This window comes from Channa argus, chromosome 8 (assembly GCF_033026475.1).
Source record: "Channa argus isolate prfri chromosome 8, Channa argus male v1.0, whole genome shotgun sequence".
Classification (NCBI taxonomy): Eukaryota; Metazoa; Chordata; class Actinopteri; order Anabantiformes; family Channidae; genus Channa; species Channa argus.
The window spans coordinates 27,222,007-27,240,012 of NC_090204.1; the positions used below are offsets into that span (position 1 = coordinate 27,222,007).

General features: G+C 40.5%; 1 protein-coding gene across 1 annotated transcript in view; it reads right to left on the minus strand.

The window, feature by feature from the left end:
- The window catches only part of LOC137132182 (neurturin), a 31,864-nt gene extending 14,216 nt beyond the window's left edge, over positions 1-17,648 (minus strand). Inside the window, exons 1-3 of the mRNA XM_067514397.1 lie at positions 17,192-17,648; positions 4,914-4,975; positions 997-1,171 (exon numbers count right to left, since the gene is read on the minus strand). Of these exons, the coding sequence (XP_067370498.1) occupies positions 997-1,171; positions 4,914-4,975; positions 17,192-17,222 (268 nt within the window). The 5' untranslated portion in view covers positions 17,223-17,648. The remainder of the gene's footprint in view (positions 1-996; positions 1,172-4,913; positions 4,976-17,191) is intronic.
- Between the last annotated feature and the right edge of the window lie 358 nt (positions 17,649-18,006).

Sequence of the window (18,006 nt, forward strand, 5' to 3'; positions counted from 1 at the left end):
AGAGTAAAATTACTACAAAATTTAAAAAATGACTAATTACTGACTTTGAGGACTGCTAATATGTCAACTATTTCTAATAAGACCATGGAAGGAGGAACTGACACTAAGTCTGATACTTGTCTCGATTCATTTTCATTAAAAAAAAAGGAAAAAGTGGTATATTATGTGTAAAGTAATATATTGTGATTTTAACATGTAACGCAACTTTTATTACAAATGTTCTGGAGTAAAAAGTATAGATATTTGCTCTTAGATGTAGTGGAGTAAAAGTCAAAGTAGCCAAAATTAAATCTACTTAAACAGAATACAGATACATGAAAACTCAAATTATTCCCTCCTTTATCAAACAGTTTTGGACCTATAACCAAACCAAAACTATAGGGACAGAACAAAAACACTCATATAAATCATCATTTGTAACTGAGAAACTGTGACATCATTTAATTAGTTTATATTAAAACATACTTGTAGGCTTTTAAAGTAACTCCACGATACAGGTCTGTGAACCAATTCACAACGACTGTGGCGCAGGAAGGTAGAGCAGTTGTCCACCAATCTCACAGTTGTTGGTTCAATCCCCGGCTCCTCTGGTCACATGTCGAAGTGTCCTTGAGAAAGACACTGAACCCCAACTTAGTTGCTCCTGGTGAGTGTTGGCCAGCTGCATAGCAGCTCCCCCACCAGTGTATGAGTGTGTGTGTGATTGTGAGTGTGAATGGGTGAATAAGAAGCAGTGTAAAGCGCTTTGAGTGCCAATAGGTAGAAAAGCGCTATATAAGTGCAGACCATTTACCATTTAACAACAGTTATTGGAAAAGCACCAGTTTGTAGCCAGGTTGTTTCATTTCCCAATAAAAGGCCAGCTACTATTTCATTAAGAATTAATGTGTTACCACTGATGGGCTATTTCCCGATTGTCTGTGAAGTGTCTGTGTCTTTGCAGCACTGAAGCCAGGCTGATACATTGCTGATGAAATAAGAAAATGAAATGCTTACCAAAGGCTTCATGCAAGGCTGTGTAGACACTGCTGTCCTCTTCCTGATTCTCTGCAGGAGACCAGGAGGGTTGTTTCAGGACGTGCTGGAGGTCCAACCGAGCTTCTTTACTGTCCTCCTTAGAAAACACATCTTCCACCAGTGTCAGCAATGATGCCACCACCCACAGTATCATCTAGTAATATCAAGGAACACATAGTTAGTTTGGTCAGCAGGCTTATTGGTAAGAGAACCCGGAAGACTCAGCGTTTCACTTGCAGTTTGGATACACAAGGTCGCAAAAAAACAATAATTAACCATTCGCTTATCAAATGAATGCTGACTCTGGCTTATGCTCTGTTCCAGTGCTGTTGGATTTAAGTGCTGCATTTGGCACAGCTGACCATAACATTCTGCTGGATAGACTGAGGCACTGGGTGGGCATATTGGGCGGAGCGTTAAACTGGTTTGTGTCATATTCGTCAAATAGGAAATCTTGTGTTTCCATTGACAATTTTATGTCATCCCACTCCCCCTCACTCCTTATTTGGCTCCCTGTTCATTTTAGGATTAATTTTAAGATTTTATTGATTACTTATAAAGCTCTGCATGGTTTTAATCCCATATAAACTTCATCAGACAGTGGATTGTTGTCTGTTCCAACTTAAAAACCAAAGCGGGTAAAAGCATTCTCCATCATGGCACCAATACTCTGGTACACTCTATCAAGGGTAGTGGGCTGCTTTATGTGTGGGTATGTGTGTTTTTATGTAGACTTGGTGTTATATAAGACATTCTTAAATCTACATTATGCAACTTCTTTCTAATAATATTTAGAGGACAGATGCTGCCAAAGATCCAGTAACATACAACTAAACCTTTGAACTTAATGTGTTGGACTGTAGTGAAGTAGAAGCCTAAAATAAAAAGGTCCCAGCGAAGCCCAGAGAGCTGAGCTCCCCTGGATTCCAGAAAAGCTCTTAACCCATCGAGAGCATTTAAGTACATTTGTTGTGACTTATTGTGACTTATTAATAGCTGCCATAAGTATTTATAATATTTAAACACCTACATCTAACCACTTTTAGCAGACTATAAACCTTAATAGAAATAACTAAGCTACTTTACTATCTGGGCCAGTATTACACTACTTTAAGAATTTTAGTAATTATTACTCTAGTGCTGAGTTTATTACTTAACCAGCTGCAGTGTACAATACAAAGGACATTGTTGGCTTTAACAACATCTTTGAATAAAACCAATTTAAATAGTGGGTGTGGTCTATGTTTTCACCTGGACCACACCCACTGCAGCACATTTAAATATCTGCCTTGACCGGTTGGTGAGAGAAAAGAAAGGAGCAACTAAACATTGGGCAGGTTGGTAAGACCTGCATTTTCTGAGGTCTTTTAATTTCAAATTAGTTGAATAAACAAACTGCAGTAGCTGAGTAACTTATGTTTTAAAGAAAAAACAACAGCAGATGAGGCAACTGTGGTTGTGGCTCAGGAGGTAGAACAGTCGTCAACCAATCCCAGGGTTGTTGGTTTAATCCCCGGCTCCTCCTGTCACATGCTGACGTGTTCTTGAGCAAGACACTGAAACCCAGTTGCTTCTGGTGAGTGTTGGCCAGCTGCATAGCAGCTGTGAGTGTGAATGGGTGAATGAGCAGCAGTGTAAAGAGCTTTGGGTGAACCTACTTTATTGTTAAGTAATCTTTCTTAGAATTTTAAAGAAAGTTTACTCTGAAACAGTATCATTCAGATACTTGAGTCTGGTCTAAATTGGTACCAGATTTACCATCGCTAGAGCCACTAGCACTTTATTTCTGGTGTTGGAATTGAATGTAAACATATACAGTGTTCCATACATTGTGGAAACTGAAAGCTGTCATGGGTAAACTGATCCATCCCGTTCCATTAGCTCTTTGACATGGACACTGAGTCTGGGTTTCCTGTGTCTGGCTTTGAGTCTGTAACGGCTCTGTCTCCACGGGGATGCCTCCTTGTGGGATACCTGCAGCCATCGCCCGTAGCACTTTAATTATTTAACTGATACACGACACCGTCCCACCACACAGGTAAGGTTAAAGTTTACCTCCACTCTTGAGATTAGTTTTGTTGCAGTGTCGGGCAGGAACATAGGTCCCAGATCGAGCATTGTGACTGAGGGCGTAACATACATTATAACCCAACAATCTGCGAGCAAATCCAACTGTTAACACCACGTCTACACTGAAGGTGTAGCATGAGCAGCATGTTAGCAGAGCACCAACAGCAGCTCGGGTGCTGTGTGTGTCTACACAGGACTTATTCATGCTGAGTTCAGTACTGAGTTGAAGGCTGCCCAGCTTTGGCAATGCTTGTTGGTTCGGTCCCTGGCTCTTTCGATCACATGATGAAGTGTCCTTGAGCAAGACACTGAACCCAAACTTAGTTTCTCCCGGTGAGTGTTGGCCAGCTGCATAGCAGCTCCCCCATCGGTATGTGTGTGTGTGTGTGTGTGTGTGTGTGTGATTGTAAGTGTGAATGGGTGAATAAGAAGCAGTGTAAAGTGCTTTGAGTGCCAATAGGTAGAAAAGTGCTTTTTAAGTGCAGAACATTTACCATTTACTAGACTGGACAGATTCATCCATGTTTTTGAGATGTGTGTGTCATGTAAACAATATGCTGCTATTTTAATCAAACTATATACCCACACTGCTCACATGTTGATTTATGGATCACCGACATAAACATGGGCCGAAGCATATTTCTAGATTTTATGTAATTTTTATGTGTTTATGTCGTTAAAACTTTCCCCGCTGTCAGCAAGCAGAGCCACAGCTTACAGCCATCATTTCAACTTTAAAATGCACTTTAATGTCCAACTGCGACTCTTGAATCCTCAGTTGTTGCACATGGCTAGAACGATTCTAAATCCATCAGTTCCAGTGTTTTTCGACTAATGTTACTTCTGTCTGTTCTTTCGTGCTGTGGTGGTGGCACATGGCCTACTGGCTTTTTAGCCGTGGTTACAAACATATAGTTGGGTCCTATTTTAGGAAGATTTTACTAGGTATGACAAATGACACATGTATGAAGTAGACTACAAAAAAGAAAAACCAAAATAGGAGAAAATAATAACTATCCAAATGCATGAGTAGTATCCCAGCCTCTAAATCTACACTCACCTGACATACACTAACATTTGATTTTACAAAGTTGAGGGTAAAACAACTAGAGGTCAGAGACCATATACAGTACTTCTCTCCACATATCCCTCATCACCTGTTGATAGTTGGTAATGATACAGCCTTCAAACATCCAACAGCACTTTCCTCGAAATTTTCTCCAAATACATTTAACAGACTGTGAACTACTGTATTTTGTCGCTTTTTACCATTATTAGCCACAACCTTTCAAGTGACCTCTTGTGAAGAAAACGCAAACCGACGCACAATGATCCTGTTCTTATGCCATCAAAGTCAAGTGGCTATCAGAGAGAAAATAGGAGTGAAATTTTTCTTTAAAAGGATGTAATTTAATAAATTCCGATTCAATTTGGTTTAAGGTCTGCTGATTTTTCATGAGCCTGACGGGAACTTTGATGTGCATTGTTTCCATCAAATGAGGGCCGTACTGCAAAGCCTTTTTGTTTCGGACTGACACAGGAAACGTTTTAATGCCCAGCAGCCTGTTCCACATGCAAAAATAGCACACACTTGTAACCTAAACCTAAAAGAACTTTTCCTCATGTTTTGACTTTTTTATTCTTAACAGATTGAAACGTATTAGATGTAGTAAAATGACTCCGTTTATGTTGGCAGTTTATAGTTGCCTGAGACCGTAAACTGTAGTGGACTGGAAAGGTTATGAATTAAGAACCTTCTCTGGTCAGATGACAATGAAACAGATTGCTTTGCTATGAAATACCTAAATGTATGGGAACTAGCTCACCTTCCAGTTCTTCAGGTGATGTTGGGTGGCTGACACTTCCTGCCTCCACCATGTTTTTCCATCTGAAAATAATAAGAATGATAGAGAAAAGAAGAAAAACACTGTCATGAGTTCTACCCTTCTGTCACTTTAACAACAATGTTGGCTACATTTTCTTCTGGTAAATCTTTCTTGATCGAGAATTTCTTTGCTGATTCATGCTGTTTACCTCAGCACCACGGCCACTGAGAGAAAATTCAGTTCCCCCAGACACATTCCAGAGAATCATCCCGTACAAATACTGTCTGTTGTTTATATTTAAGGTTAAAGAGAATGTTTTAGCAAGACCCATTTCATTAAATCTGCAGTGTGTTACTTTTTTAAATATTTTCTTAGTAGATCTGTGCACAGCCCTGGCAGCAGTAAGGTCTCTGCAGTTTTGGAGCAAAGCCTTGTTTGTATCTATGAGATGGCACATTTAACAACTTCCACAGCTGCATTCTCAAATTCAAATAAAGAAATGAATTACAGAGAGTCCAAACAATAGAGAAAGAAATCCAGCCACTCTGCTTCACATTCAGATCAGTAAATTCACAGTTGAAACCTGTAAGACCTGTAAGACCTGTCTAGTTTTTGGTTTTGGTATAGTGATTAATTTGTTTCCTGTTTTGTGAAACTTGTTACATCCAGAAAAAGGCCTCACTTGGTGAAAAGCTCCTTTACACCTTTGGTAGGTGGAGCAGATTATTCACAATTCCAGGGTCAGCAGTTGGATCCCTGGCTCTTTCACTCTCTTCAAGTGTCCTTGAGTAAGACACTGAACCCAAAGCTGCCCCTGGTGCGTCTGTACGCTCCTCACTAGTATGTTACTTTGAAGAAATATTGTCAGCCAAATTACTTAAATTTAATGGAACCAAAAACAGGTCTAATAAAATTGAAAGGAGCTGCAACATCCTTGAAAGGGTCTGGGATCCAATCCAAAAATAATGAATATGGATTACAGCATGATAAAATAACACAGATGCTTTCAAGTTCACTCTGTACCTCTTATTTAAAAAGAAATTACAGCCAATACATCTTAGAATTAAGAAAGACATGCCAAGTTTCCGTTCTGTAATCACAACCGTCTAACACGACAGACACAAAGATTAGGGCCGTAAATCAGTTAAAGGTCCACCAGGATGTAAAAAGCAAAACAAGACAGCAAATGTTTATGCTGTGCTTTTAATATTTCCTTTCTAACAGCTCCATGTTGATAAAGTTGCTCAGGTTCAATGTTATTCCTTGAGCAGACATAGATGGAGAGACATAGAGAGGAGATGGAGTTCAGATTACACAACACTGACTTTGTGTACCGTAAACTATGTCCTACACTGACACACCAATGTTGAGCCTACCTGCAGCTACTAGACTAGACGGGGAGGGTCCATGTTTTTCCTGTAATATAGAAAATGCTATGCCAGCAAAGGAATTGTCACATCCTCTATTTGTATAACAGATGTATAATATACATCTAATATAGATCTAAAGGAAAGGGCAGATAGAAAGTTTTCTTTTTTTTATTGCATAGGACAGTGTGAGAGAGTTTAGTAGTTCATTGCACCACTGTGGGGTCACTGAGCTGAAGAGCTTGGCCAGGGATCTGTTGCTATGTGGTGTAGAGACTTGTAGTCAGCTGAACGATCAGTCAGCAGATTAATATGGCCTCTCTTTTTTATCTGTCAGCATTTTCTGCCCTCAAGCCTCCCAATTAGTAAAAAATGTCTGCAGAGACATCTTCAGCCCACGCTGCCAGCTTTTCACTTATTGCATATGTGACTGTGAATACATCGGCATCAGTGAATTAACCTGGTGACACGTGAAAAACGCCGTAAGATTTCGGTCGCCCAGAAGATGTAGTTGTATCCATGCTGCAGTGTCTCCCCTCTGTCTGCTCTTTGTGACCGAGGGCAGAGCTCAGCTGCTCCTCATGGACAAAGCAGAGAGGAGGAGGGACAGAGGGAGCTCAGGTGAGGTGAGACTACGATTAGCTTAGGACTGTATAGGTATAGGTAGAAAATCGCTATATAAGTGCAGAACATTTAACCTTTTTATGTTGCAGAAATTAATACATTGTCACTACACCTGCAGCTACACCTAAAGCAGTCTAATCCAACAATCCTACAATTAATCATCACTTCATAATGGGGATGAAGGTCAATTTTATTCGAAACTGCTTTAGAGGAGTTAATTCAGCTGCTGGTAGATCATTGTGGAGGATGCTGTTGTTACACTGTACTATGTTATACTTAGACTAGCTTCACTGATCATATATAAATTGTTATACATTTTTGTGGAACACAACAAAACTCAAGAGCATCAAACACTAGAGCCTTTCCACAAAAACAAAAGATTGTAACCTTCATGAAGTGAGGGTTTACTAGACTGGATTACTTTAAAAATAAATCTATCAGCCTCCCTGCTCTCCCAAAATCTGCATTGGCATCAGTCATTAAAAACCTGTATTGGTTGACAACTAGTAGAAACCACCAGACACCAGTGACGTGTGTCCTTTTTTAGCTGATTACATAATGTCAGTTATATTTACTACAGAGAAAGGATTAGTTAACCTTTCCATCTATGTTTAAACAAATGTTATCATTACAGGGTTACATGTTCTTTAAGCTTTTTAAATTAGTTATTTTTGCAATGCATGTGACTAATCAGTCATTGGTGAGGATTGTTCAGGCCGCTCCACCTCCTGTGCCACATTCGCCCACGTGTAGTGAAATAATGGCCTGAGAGAAAGAAGGACATGTGGTCAGTATAACTCAGTTGGTCGTCAAAAGTATATGTCAGATATCTGGTGGACTTTGTGGGATATCCACTAAAAATCCTAAGTTGATGCTGATGTTGCACTGTACTTCTTTCTTGGAGAGATCGAGTTTTGTTTCCATTCAAGCAGCGGAATATTTATCCATTCTTGCTGCATACAAGTGTTCAGCTGCTCAACAATCTGCTTCTTCGTAAACCTTCTCTCCGTGATGCTCCATAAATTGTCAATAGGAGGCAAATTTTGACTGCAGCACAGCAAAGCTGATGGTAGCTTCCCAGCACCATGACTTAAGAGAAGCTGGCTTTTGCACCACAGTGCTAACACTCTTGATGGACGTTTCGTTATGACACGGATCTATAATTAATTGCATCTATAATTATAAAAACAAGCTGAAACATGAACTTGTCTGACCTAAGGAACATGTGTTCATTTTTCAGTCCATCTGATCTGATCTCAGGCAGAGATCAGCCAGAGAACACAGGATTAATTTCTCCTTGTGTGGCAACATAGGTACTGTAATGTATCACCTATATATACAGTACATTACAGTATTGCAGACTGTTAATCAACTGGGTGCAATACTTTGGCTTCAATTACTTGCAAAAGAACAACTTGCCATGTAGCCAGGAAAAAACCTGATAGTCTAACTACCAACCCTGTGGTTCATGGATGACAGTTCTACAACTGGGCCAAAGCCCCTGTAACAGAGTTTCAGGTTAAATCTGTGGATGCAGCAGTGAATTGTGTTGAGCAATAATTGTTTTCCAAAGTATTCCAGTAACTGTACACTATTTATTGCCGTAGCATGAGGGTTTCCTGTGCAATGCCACCCGAGGGCACAGCCATCCAACGGTGGCTTTATTTTTTTTCCCTGGACTCCTTTTCACAGTACTGAACTGTAGATTGAGAGAGACCAGAAATCTTTGAAACTTTGCTTTGACTGAATAAGCCCTTGGTGGATACTTTCATAATGAATGCTGAAAATATATTTTTTCAGATAAACAAGGGTACATTAGTTTTTATATTATTTTGGAAAGAGTTCCCACTTTTTGCCAGTGGGGTTCATAATGATAGTTAGTTCATAATAAAAGCAAACTATAAACTAATTATTGTACACTATACGTAAATAACAACAGCAATATTTGATACGAATTTTGATAAGACTGTGAAAAAGCAACATGAATTTGTATTGAGAAATATCAGACTTTTGATTACAAAAATGTTTCTCATGGGCAGATTACTACTACACAGCTACAATGAAAACCACACAAGATATAAATGATCAATTCAGTGGGTTATCGTCCTGTACAACCACTTTAACATCTAAACTACTGTGAGTAAAAACAAATTCATAACTCAGAGAATGCAGTAAAGCCAGACCTCTTCTACTCCACACACTGTAAATCAGTGTTCATTTCGCCCTCAAAAGTATGTGCAGTGTATACATCTCAGTGAGAAATGCAATGTGAAGAATTCAGGCAAAAATACTGGAAGTGTTGTGACATCACCAGATGGAGGCCGTATTAGTGTGAAAACATAAATAAAAAGAAACAACAATTTTTCAGAAACTTTCTACCTAAACTATAAATGACACAGTGATGATTTACTGTTCCTGTAAATAATAAAATAAAGGGGGCAATGCAAATATGGAAATATTCGTCAACTCAAAATCTTTATGGACTAAAATTTGACTGATTAGAAAAAGTGGGAAGAAAATATGACCTTGCTTCTGTAAAGATAGTAATGCCAGAGGGTTTGCATAGGGAAAAGTTTTTACTCGGGGGTGGTAGAGATACACCTAAATCTCAACGAGCATTGCATGAGCCAACCAGGGTTTCCTCTGTTTTTGTTTATGATGCATATTGTGAGGTTAGTTAGATTAAGAAACTTACACTATATTGCCAAAAGTATTAGCTCACCTGCCTTTAGACCCATATGAACTTTAGTGACATCCCATTCTTTATCCATAGGGTTTAATATGACGTCGGCCCTTTGCAGCTATAACAGCTTCAACTCTTCTGGGAAGTGTGTTTATGAAATACATAATACACAGGTGTTCTATCAGGTTGAGGTCAGGACTCTGTGCAGGCCAGTCAAGTTCTTCCACACCAAACTCACTCATCCATGTCTTTATGGACCCTGCTTTGTGCACCTGAATTAATTTATTTAGATGGGTGAGCAAATACTTTTGGCAATATAGTGTATGTATAAGCGTACTGATGATGTCATTGATAACTGCCTTTGAAGTTTGCTAGTTGTCTTAGAAACAATGTTATGAAAGGTTTGTTACAAGAGAGGTAGTTTAGCTCTTAGAACAGACTCAGCTACAAGAGCTACAAGTTACAGCTATTCGAGATTTAAGGTCAGCTGTTAGAGCTGATAGAGAGAAGGTAGTGGGGACCACAACAAGGTAGAAGTGAAAGGTTTTGTGTGGAGCTGTGGAGGCACCTGGTTTTATACCTTGTTCCGTGGAATTGGTTTGTGAACGTCTTTGCGAAACTACAATTTGTAAACGTGTACTGTAGAATTACTCTATCGGCTGAGTTGGAATTCAATAAAGTTCGTCATACAACGATCTCTCTTTGTCAAATAACCTCATGGTTTTCAGAGGTTTCTTTGTCAGGTGTGCAGAGGTGTAACTGAGGCACAGAGTGAACCACTCTCCCTTTTTATTTATACACAACTATTTCTGTCATTTTTCATGCAGACAACTAAGGGCAACACCATGACTACCGGTCCTGTCCAAATAAATTCGAGAGAGACTGGGCAGTCAGCGGGATTCAGCTAGAAGAAATTCTTCAAGCCGTCTGTCAGGCTGCAGCACTTTTCCTTTTACACATGCTCACCTGAGACTTTAAACACCACATTTGGTTGAAGCCAAGCTTTGTTAATGCTCACCAGTGAAGGGGAATTCTTAAATCATTTGCCTAGTTTTTAATGGAACTTTCATCATTTCATCACCATTTGGTTTCGGTTACTACTAACTTTAAACAGCCACATTTTGTTTAAGAGACGCGTGACAGGTTTAATCATTTCCATTAACAACACTTTGCCACAAAAGTGGCAAATCAATAAGCCAAATCCAAATGCTGATTGCTTCTAAATGGTGGAATGAGTTGTTCAATAATATTGTTACAATATTATAAGAATAACCACAGAATTACAAGCTCCTGTCAGATTCTATCACGAGTGAAAAAGTAAACCCAAAAGAGCCATTCACATATTTAGCGTGTAGACACCAACAGCCCCCATCCTGGTTCAAGGATTACTCTACTCGGTATAAGCTGTTGATACTCATCTTCATATCCAGCCCAGAAGTCTCATTCTTATGTGAGGATAATCATTATGATAATCAGAATTCATAAAACAGTGATCTTTTCCTTTCATTACAGCATATTCATTTATTAGATATTTCACTCAAGTCTGTCTGCTAACAAACATATTTACCTACATGCAGTGAAACAACACCAACATCTTGACTAGACAGAATGATGACAATCTCTTAGACTACAGGGAAAACCAGAAAGGTGAAGATGGGGTCACCTGGAAGAACTCGGAGACAGAGCTTCACTACGGAGCCAAAACATGAGAGATCCTGTAGCACTGACATGGCTTTAATCAACAGGATCAACACCAACTTCAAATTCTCACAGTTCTCAAATTCATAAATACTGTTTATCTCACAGCTTGTCTTCACAGGACGAGTGACAGCCAACAGGCTGTGTTCCACTTGTCCCTATGTATGTTACCCAAAGTAGGTAGAGCGGTCATCCACCAATTCCACAGTTGTTGGTTCAATCCTCCGGTCACATGTCAAAGTGTCCTTGAGCAAGACACTGAACCCCAACTTAAGTTGCTCCCCCATCGGTGTGTGAGTGGGAGTGCAAATGTAATGGTAAATGTTCTGCACTACTTCTGCATGTAGCGCTTTTCTACCTATTGGTACTCAAAGCCCTTCACACTGCTTCTTATTCACCCATTCACACTCACAACCACACACACACTCATGCTATTCAGCTGGCCAACACTCACCGGGGCTCTGTGTCTTGCTCAATGACAGTTTGACAAGCCGGGGATTGAACCAACAACTGTGAGATTGGTGGACAACCGCTCTACCTTCCTGCACCACAGTCGCATCATGTGAATAAAGTGAATGTGAAAAAAGTGAGTGTGAATGGGTGAATAAGAAGCAGTGTAAAGTACTTTGAGTGCCAATAGGTAGAAAAGCGCTATATAAGTGCAGAGCATTTACTATTCCTTTAGCTGCCAGCTGATATCACTGAGAGGGTGTGTGGTCCCTGCTGGAGCAGGTGCTACATGCCTAGATACATTCCTACACATGCTGCTAGTTTATTATGTCAAATTAAACATAATCTCTACTCATAAAAATACCTTCATTATAGTACTCAGTGACATTAGTGATTCAAGTTTTCTGGTAAACCCAGACCCAGCAGCAGGGGGGTGGAGTGGTTAGCCCTGCTGCCTCACAGTGGGTCCGTACCCCGGTTGGTCCTTCTGCTCTGTGCATGTTCTCCCTGTGCTTGTGTGGGTTTCCTCTGGGTCCATCAGTTTTCTCCCACAGTCCAAAAACATGCATATTAGGTTAATTGGTGAATCTAATTTGCCTGTAGGTGTGAATGGCTGTTTGTCGCTCTGTGATAGACTGGCAACCCGTCCAGGGTTGAACCCCACCTCTTGCCTGATGGCAGCTGGGATAGGCTCCAACCCCCTCCATGCCATCCAAATAGGATAAGCGGTGACAGATAAGAGATCATGGTAAAAGCAGGGCAGGTCACTATTGCTGCATGGTTAGTATGACACATAGAGAATGTGTATTTATGTCACGCTGCTTTTACTGATGGGATGTGGTCCATGCACTCAGGCTGCTGTGTTGGTTATACACATTGGACAATATGCCAAAAAACATGATCACAAAATGTATTTTTACATATTGATTGATACTAAAAACTACTGATTAATAAGACTAAGAAGGAAACAAATCCAACCTGTCTGTTATGTCTCTGGGATACACCGAGGAAATAATCCAGTTATGTCAGTGCAGCGGTGTTAGGAGCAGCAAAGCAAAGCATCTTTTCCCTTCTCACTTTAATCAACACATCACTCACAGAAAACAACCTGCTGTGACAAAAATGAGAAGCTGCTTTCTGTCTCTCACTTTTGCACACTTTCAAAAACTCACTTGTTCATAACACTTATTGAGATTGTTGTGCCCTTTGTGTCACTATTGTAATTCTTGGGGAGACTCTCGCTCCATCTGGATCCACCCTGGCATCTCCTAACTGCAATGCAGGCTTATGGCAAAATTGCAAAACTGGACTAGCTAAGCTTGCAAACCCTCTCTGCTATTTTAGTGTTTCACTCACATTGGAGATTTATTGAAGGCCACTCTGCACTGAGTGTACTGAAAGGAATAACAGGGATATAGATCGAGGAGTATGTTACAGTAAATGTTGTTCTTGTTGAGTGTTTATTTCACCTTCTTTTACCACATCAAGTATTAATAAATCGACATGGGTAATGCTACAAAGTTCAGTTTGTGCAGTCATGGCCTAATGTATGCACTTACAAGGCCAGTACTCCTGTTTCTGTATCAGGGCCTAAGTTTGCCCCAAGTCAAACCAGTTGCAACATGACCAATATGTCTGTTTGGATATTTAAACATTTTACAAATTGATCATTGTTTTATTAACAGAAGGACAGAAGTCTTTCAAACCATGCATTTAAGTTAAACCATAATGCAATCAATATAAATGTTTTATTTTTTTTGTCCTTTCAGCTTATCACGTGAGTTCAGGGTCGCCACAGCAGATCATGTTGATTTGGCACAGGATGCCATTCCTGATGCAAACCCTCCCCAATTTCTACCGGGCCTGGGACCGGCACTGCAGGGTTGGGGATTCAGTGCCTTGCCCAGGAACACTTCAGCATGTGGTCAGGAGGAATGGGGAGCAAGCCTCTGGCTCTGACCCTATGGTCGGTAGGGGCCACTCTAATACCGTAGCCACCGCTGCCCGACGTGTGTACTAATTGACTGTAGGCCTTTTAAAACTTCCATAGACCCATGAAGCCACTGAGTCCGGTCTGCTCTTGAACAGCCCTTCAGGGTAAACAAACCAGCCAGCCACAGACAACTATTATATCCAAATTACAGTATCTGTTAAAGCACAAAAAACCAACCACAAAATAGTGACCTGACTGACACTGTTTGGAACCGGTTGCTGGTTCGATCCCAGCTCCTCTGTTCACGCGTCAAATTGTCCTTGAGCAAGACACCGAACCCTAACTTAGTTGCTCCTGGTCAGTGTTGGCCAACTGCGTAGCAGCTCCCTGATCCCTTTGGGTGCGAATAAGAAGCAGTGTAAAGTGCTCTGAGTACCAGCAGGTAGAAAAGTGCTATATAAGTGCAGACGATTTTCCTCTCTTGAAAAGTTTCACAGATTTACAAATGCTCACCTTTGCCACTGGTGGCCTCTGACACAGCGTGTCTCTCTGGATGTTCTAGGCCTCGCTCTAAAAGCAGCCAGATGCATAAATAATCACTGTCTGCATTAATGCCACAGCACCTCTGACTCAGACACAAGGGTGGAATTGTTTCAATGCTCGCCATACTTTGCTGATCATTTGCACATTTTGCCTTTTAGTGAGCCCTTCTATTTTGCCAGTACTTACACAGCGCTTAACTTTGTGCTAATTTCACCGCGCAATTTGTGGTTGACCAAGGGCCTAAAATCCCTAAAATTCCTAATGAGAATTACAAAGCGTTGTTCAGAGTGTGGAGAGCGAAGCAAAGCTGTAGCAGAGCCGGAGTCGGGGAGCTGGGCAGAGGGATGAGACTGACTCCAGGTCTGTTTGTTCATATGACATCATCTGCACAATCTGCACAACAATGTGATTTCCTATGAAAGAATATAGACCCTGTCCCATTTGTTTAGTTACCGGTGTCATGGTTTGCTGTGATTGCACTGGCTTTACATGTTGTCAAATGACTGGGATCTGTACGTGCCTGTACGTGTGCCACATGCTAGCAGATTCAGTAGAACATTACAATGTGATATTATGCTGTGTCGTTTGACTTAGGTCGAAAAACATGAAGGTTGAGGTTAGAAAAGATTATGAGGCGTCTTAATAATAATAAATAAGCCAGTGGGGAGTAGACAAATCAAACTACGTATAACTATGGGCTGATATTCACTCAACCTTCAGCTACATGATAATGCTCAGCTTGTGTTTGCCAGTGACCAGACCAGTGCTGCGATAATGGTTAGTAAAAACATCCTGCACATTTCACTACATCCATTTTTACTTTACACTTGATGCAAAGTCGTCACATGGCTCATAAATTAATGTGTTACAGAATAGTGTAATTAGTTTATCTAACAATTCTAACATAAAAAATGTACGAGCCCTTAAAAGCAGACTTGGTCTCTGAAAACTCATGGTTCCCATCACCCATCTTGTTCCTCTGTGCTTCGCTATGTTTACCAGCTGTTTGGCACTGGACAGATACAGCGCGCAGTTTGGTGCATCAAGAAAAGCTACAGCTGAGACCTGAGTGATAAGACTAAACCATGATGTAGTGTCAGTATTTAGGCTATGAAATTATAAAGCTGAGTCAATCAATTAAACAAACTAGCAAATAATGTAGATGTAGAGATGAAAGTTAAATATACTACACGTAGCACATTTATCATTGGTCTGCCAGTCAAATTGTCAATGGTCCCATTTGTAACCTACAGTATGTGCATCTGTCCAAATAGAAGCTTATTCAGCCGAAGCGTCTGAAGTCAAATTCCTTCCTCATAAACATTCCTCATTCCTGGCAAATACAGCCTTTTTCTGTGGACACAGAAAGCTGTTAATTTCGCCTTAACACATTACTCTGATGTACCTAAAATAGACACTTGGACCGGGAAGCAAGGGACTGCTGAGCTGCAGCTCAGTCCAACAAATCCTTGTATGTATGTTGTCCCAAGCTGATTGTCAACTTCCATTTCATCAGTATCCGTCTTCCTCTCTCAACACATGCCGTTATCTATGCTCCCTCACAAATAAGCACACGTAATGAGAAACGAAACATGCTGCCATTACAGAAAAGAAAGGGTGGGAAAGCATATTGTTTTCCTCCTTGTATGGTGTGTCCATGCTAGCAGAATGAGGCTGTCCACAAATAAACCGTGCCCCATGAGGTGAATTCGTTAAATAAACACTAGTCCCCATTAAAAAATAGTTTCCCACTTCAATACAGTGAAATATAGTGTAATATTAAAATCTAACATGATTTTTATTTAATCACTTTGAACTAATTCTAAAACTAAGTTAGATGGGCTGTGGGGACATTCCTATGTCCCCTGGCAATAAGCTACTCACCAGTCAGGCACAACAATACAATACCTAATGGTTCTTAAAATATTCTGAACTAATTCATGCTGATGTATCATTATGGTTTAACCATCTGTCAGCACAGAAAGTGATAAAATTACCTCCACCTTTACCAACAGTGACCTTTGACTCTTAGATTTTATTAACTAGTGTACATTTTTTTTTACCATAATTAGAATAATTAGAATTGTTTGAAATCTTTTTTCTATTAGTGGAGTACCTTTACTTTTGTACTTTAAGTAAACTGTAAATAATGTACTTTATAGTTTTACCGAGTAACAGTTTTGACGTGGTACTTGGAGGAGAATATTTTTAGACCAATACTTGTACTTTTAATTATTAAAGCAGTGAATTTTGGTACTTGTACCACCTCTGCACACAGTGTATGACATGTTGCTGTGTACTGCAGCTGCAGACTGCTCAGAGTGGCCATGCTGACCCTGGTCCTTCATGACACTACTGACACCACCAGTAGTAATGTTGTTGGCTGATCATTTTAAATTTGGAATAGATGCTGTACTTTGCATATGCTGCTTTTTTGTTCTGTAACCCAAATACATAAAAGATTCATTGAATGAGATAAGCTCGCTGGAATACAATTAGAAGAATGTATCTTATTGATTTCTTTCTTGCATCTTGCATCAGTCTATAGCAGTCAGTGCTCTGGTTTTTGACGAGAGGATGTAGTAATGTAATGGGTGAGAACAATCAACGAGTGAAAATCTGCAAAATGCCTAAATATTTTGCATTCATTTTATTGCATCCGTGGTTTATTGTTATATTAGTAGCCTACATACATTTTTATAATACACGTGTCAAGTAAATACGTGTCATTTAAATATTCTCCAGTATTCATTTGAGTGTTTTCTGTGTAAAAACATCTAAAGGCAATTGGAATATTAGCTAAAGTAAATGAACACTTGAACGGTTCCCTTTATTATTTCAGTAGTTTATGGAACATGTTAAAATGTTGTTCAAATGATGTTCAGTGCGGCCATGACTGTATTAGAACAGACGGGCTGTAGGAAGTTTAATTCTGAACTCTGAAGTGTTAGGATGTCCCATTTGCCATCAGCTGTCTTACCTTTACCGACCGTGCTCGCGCTTCCGATCATGGACGTTAGTGTGAAAAGCGAAGTGCTGGTGTAGAGCTGCGATAATCCACACACACTCGGAGATTCAGTGCGCAGCTCTGTCCCGCTTCTTCGGTTAAATCCTGGGCCATAGAGGCGCCGTCCTGGCTTCGCTGCTCCTCATGATTGGAGACGCTCACCGCAGAGCAGATTCTGCGGGTCTGAGCTCACTGCTGACAGAGGAGCTGCTGATGAGCCTATAGCTGCCGCGCCGCGCCGTACCGAACCGTGCCGCGCCGCGCCGCGCCGTGCCGTGCGTCCTGCTGCAGGACAGGTGTGGGGCTTGAGCTGTACTTCCACATAGAGTGCGCGCGGGCGCGCGTGTGTCTAAACGGTTTTTGCGAAGACATTTGTACAACGTGAGGACATTTTGCCTGCCTTGGTCTTAGAGTGTGTTTAGGGGAAGGGTCGTCGTGATGGTTAAAGTCCCAGTAAGGGGCTTTGGAACACAGGTTTTAAGCCTGCGCCCCGGATCCCCTCCTCCGTCACATGATCACTTACTGTGGCTTTAAAATCGACTCAACACCTATTTATTTAACTTAACCACAGGGCGAATACTGAAGGAAGCTGGTGCGCAACGGATGCGGCATTTTCAAAGAATGAACTTGGCTTTACCTTAACATTTCATCAATCAATATGACAACTATGTATCCATCAAGAAATGACAGCTTTCTTTCTATTTTCTAAACACAAACGTTAGTAACATAAAAGCATTCACTGGTATTGTTGGTTCTAGTTCTAGATTGCCATTAAAGTTCCCTCTGAC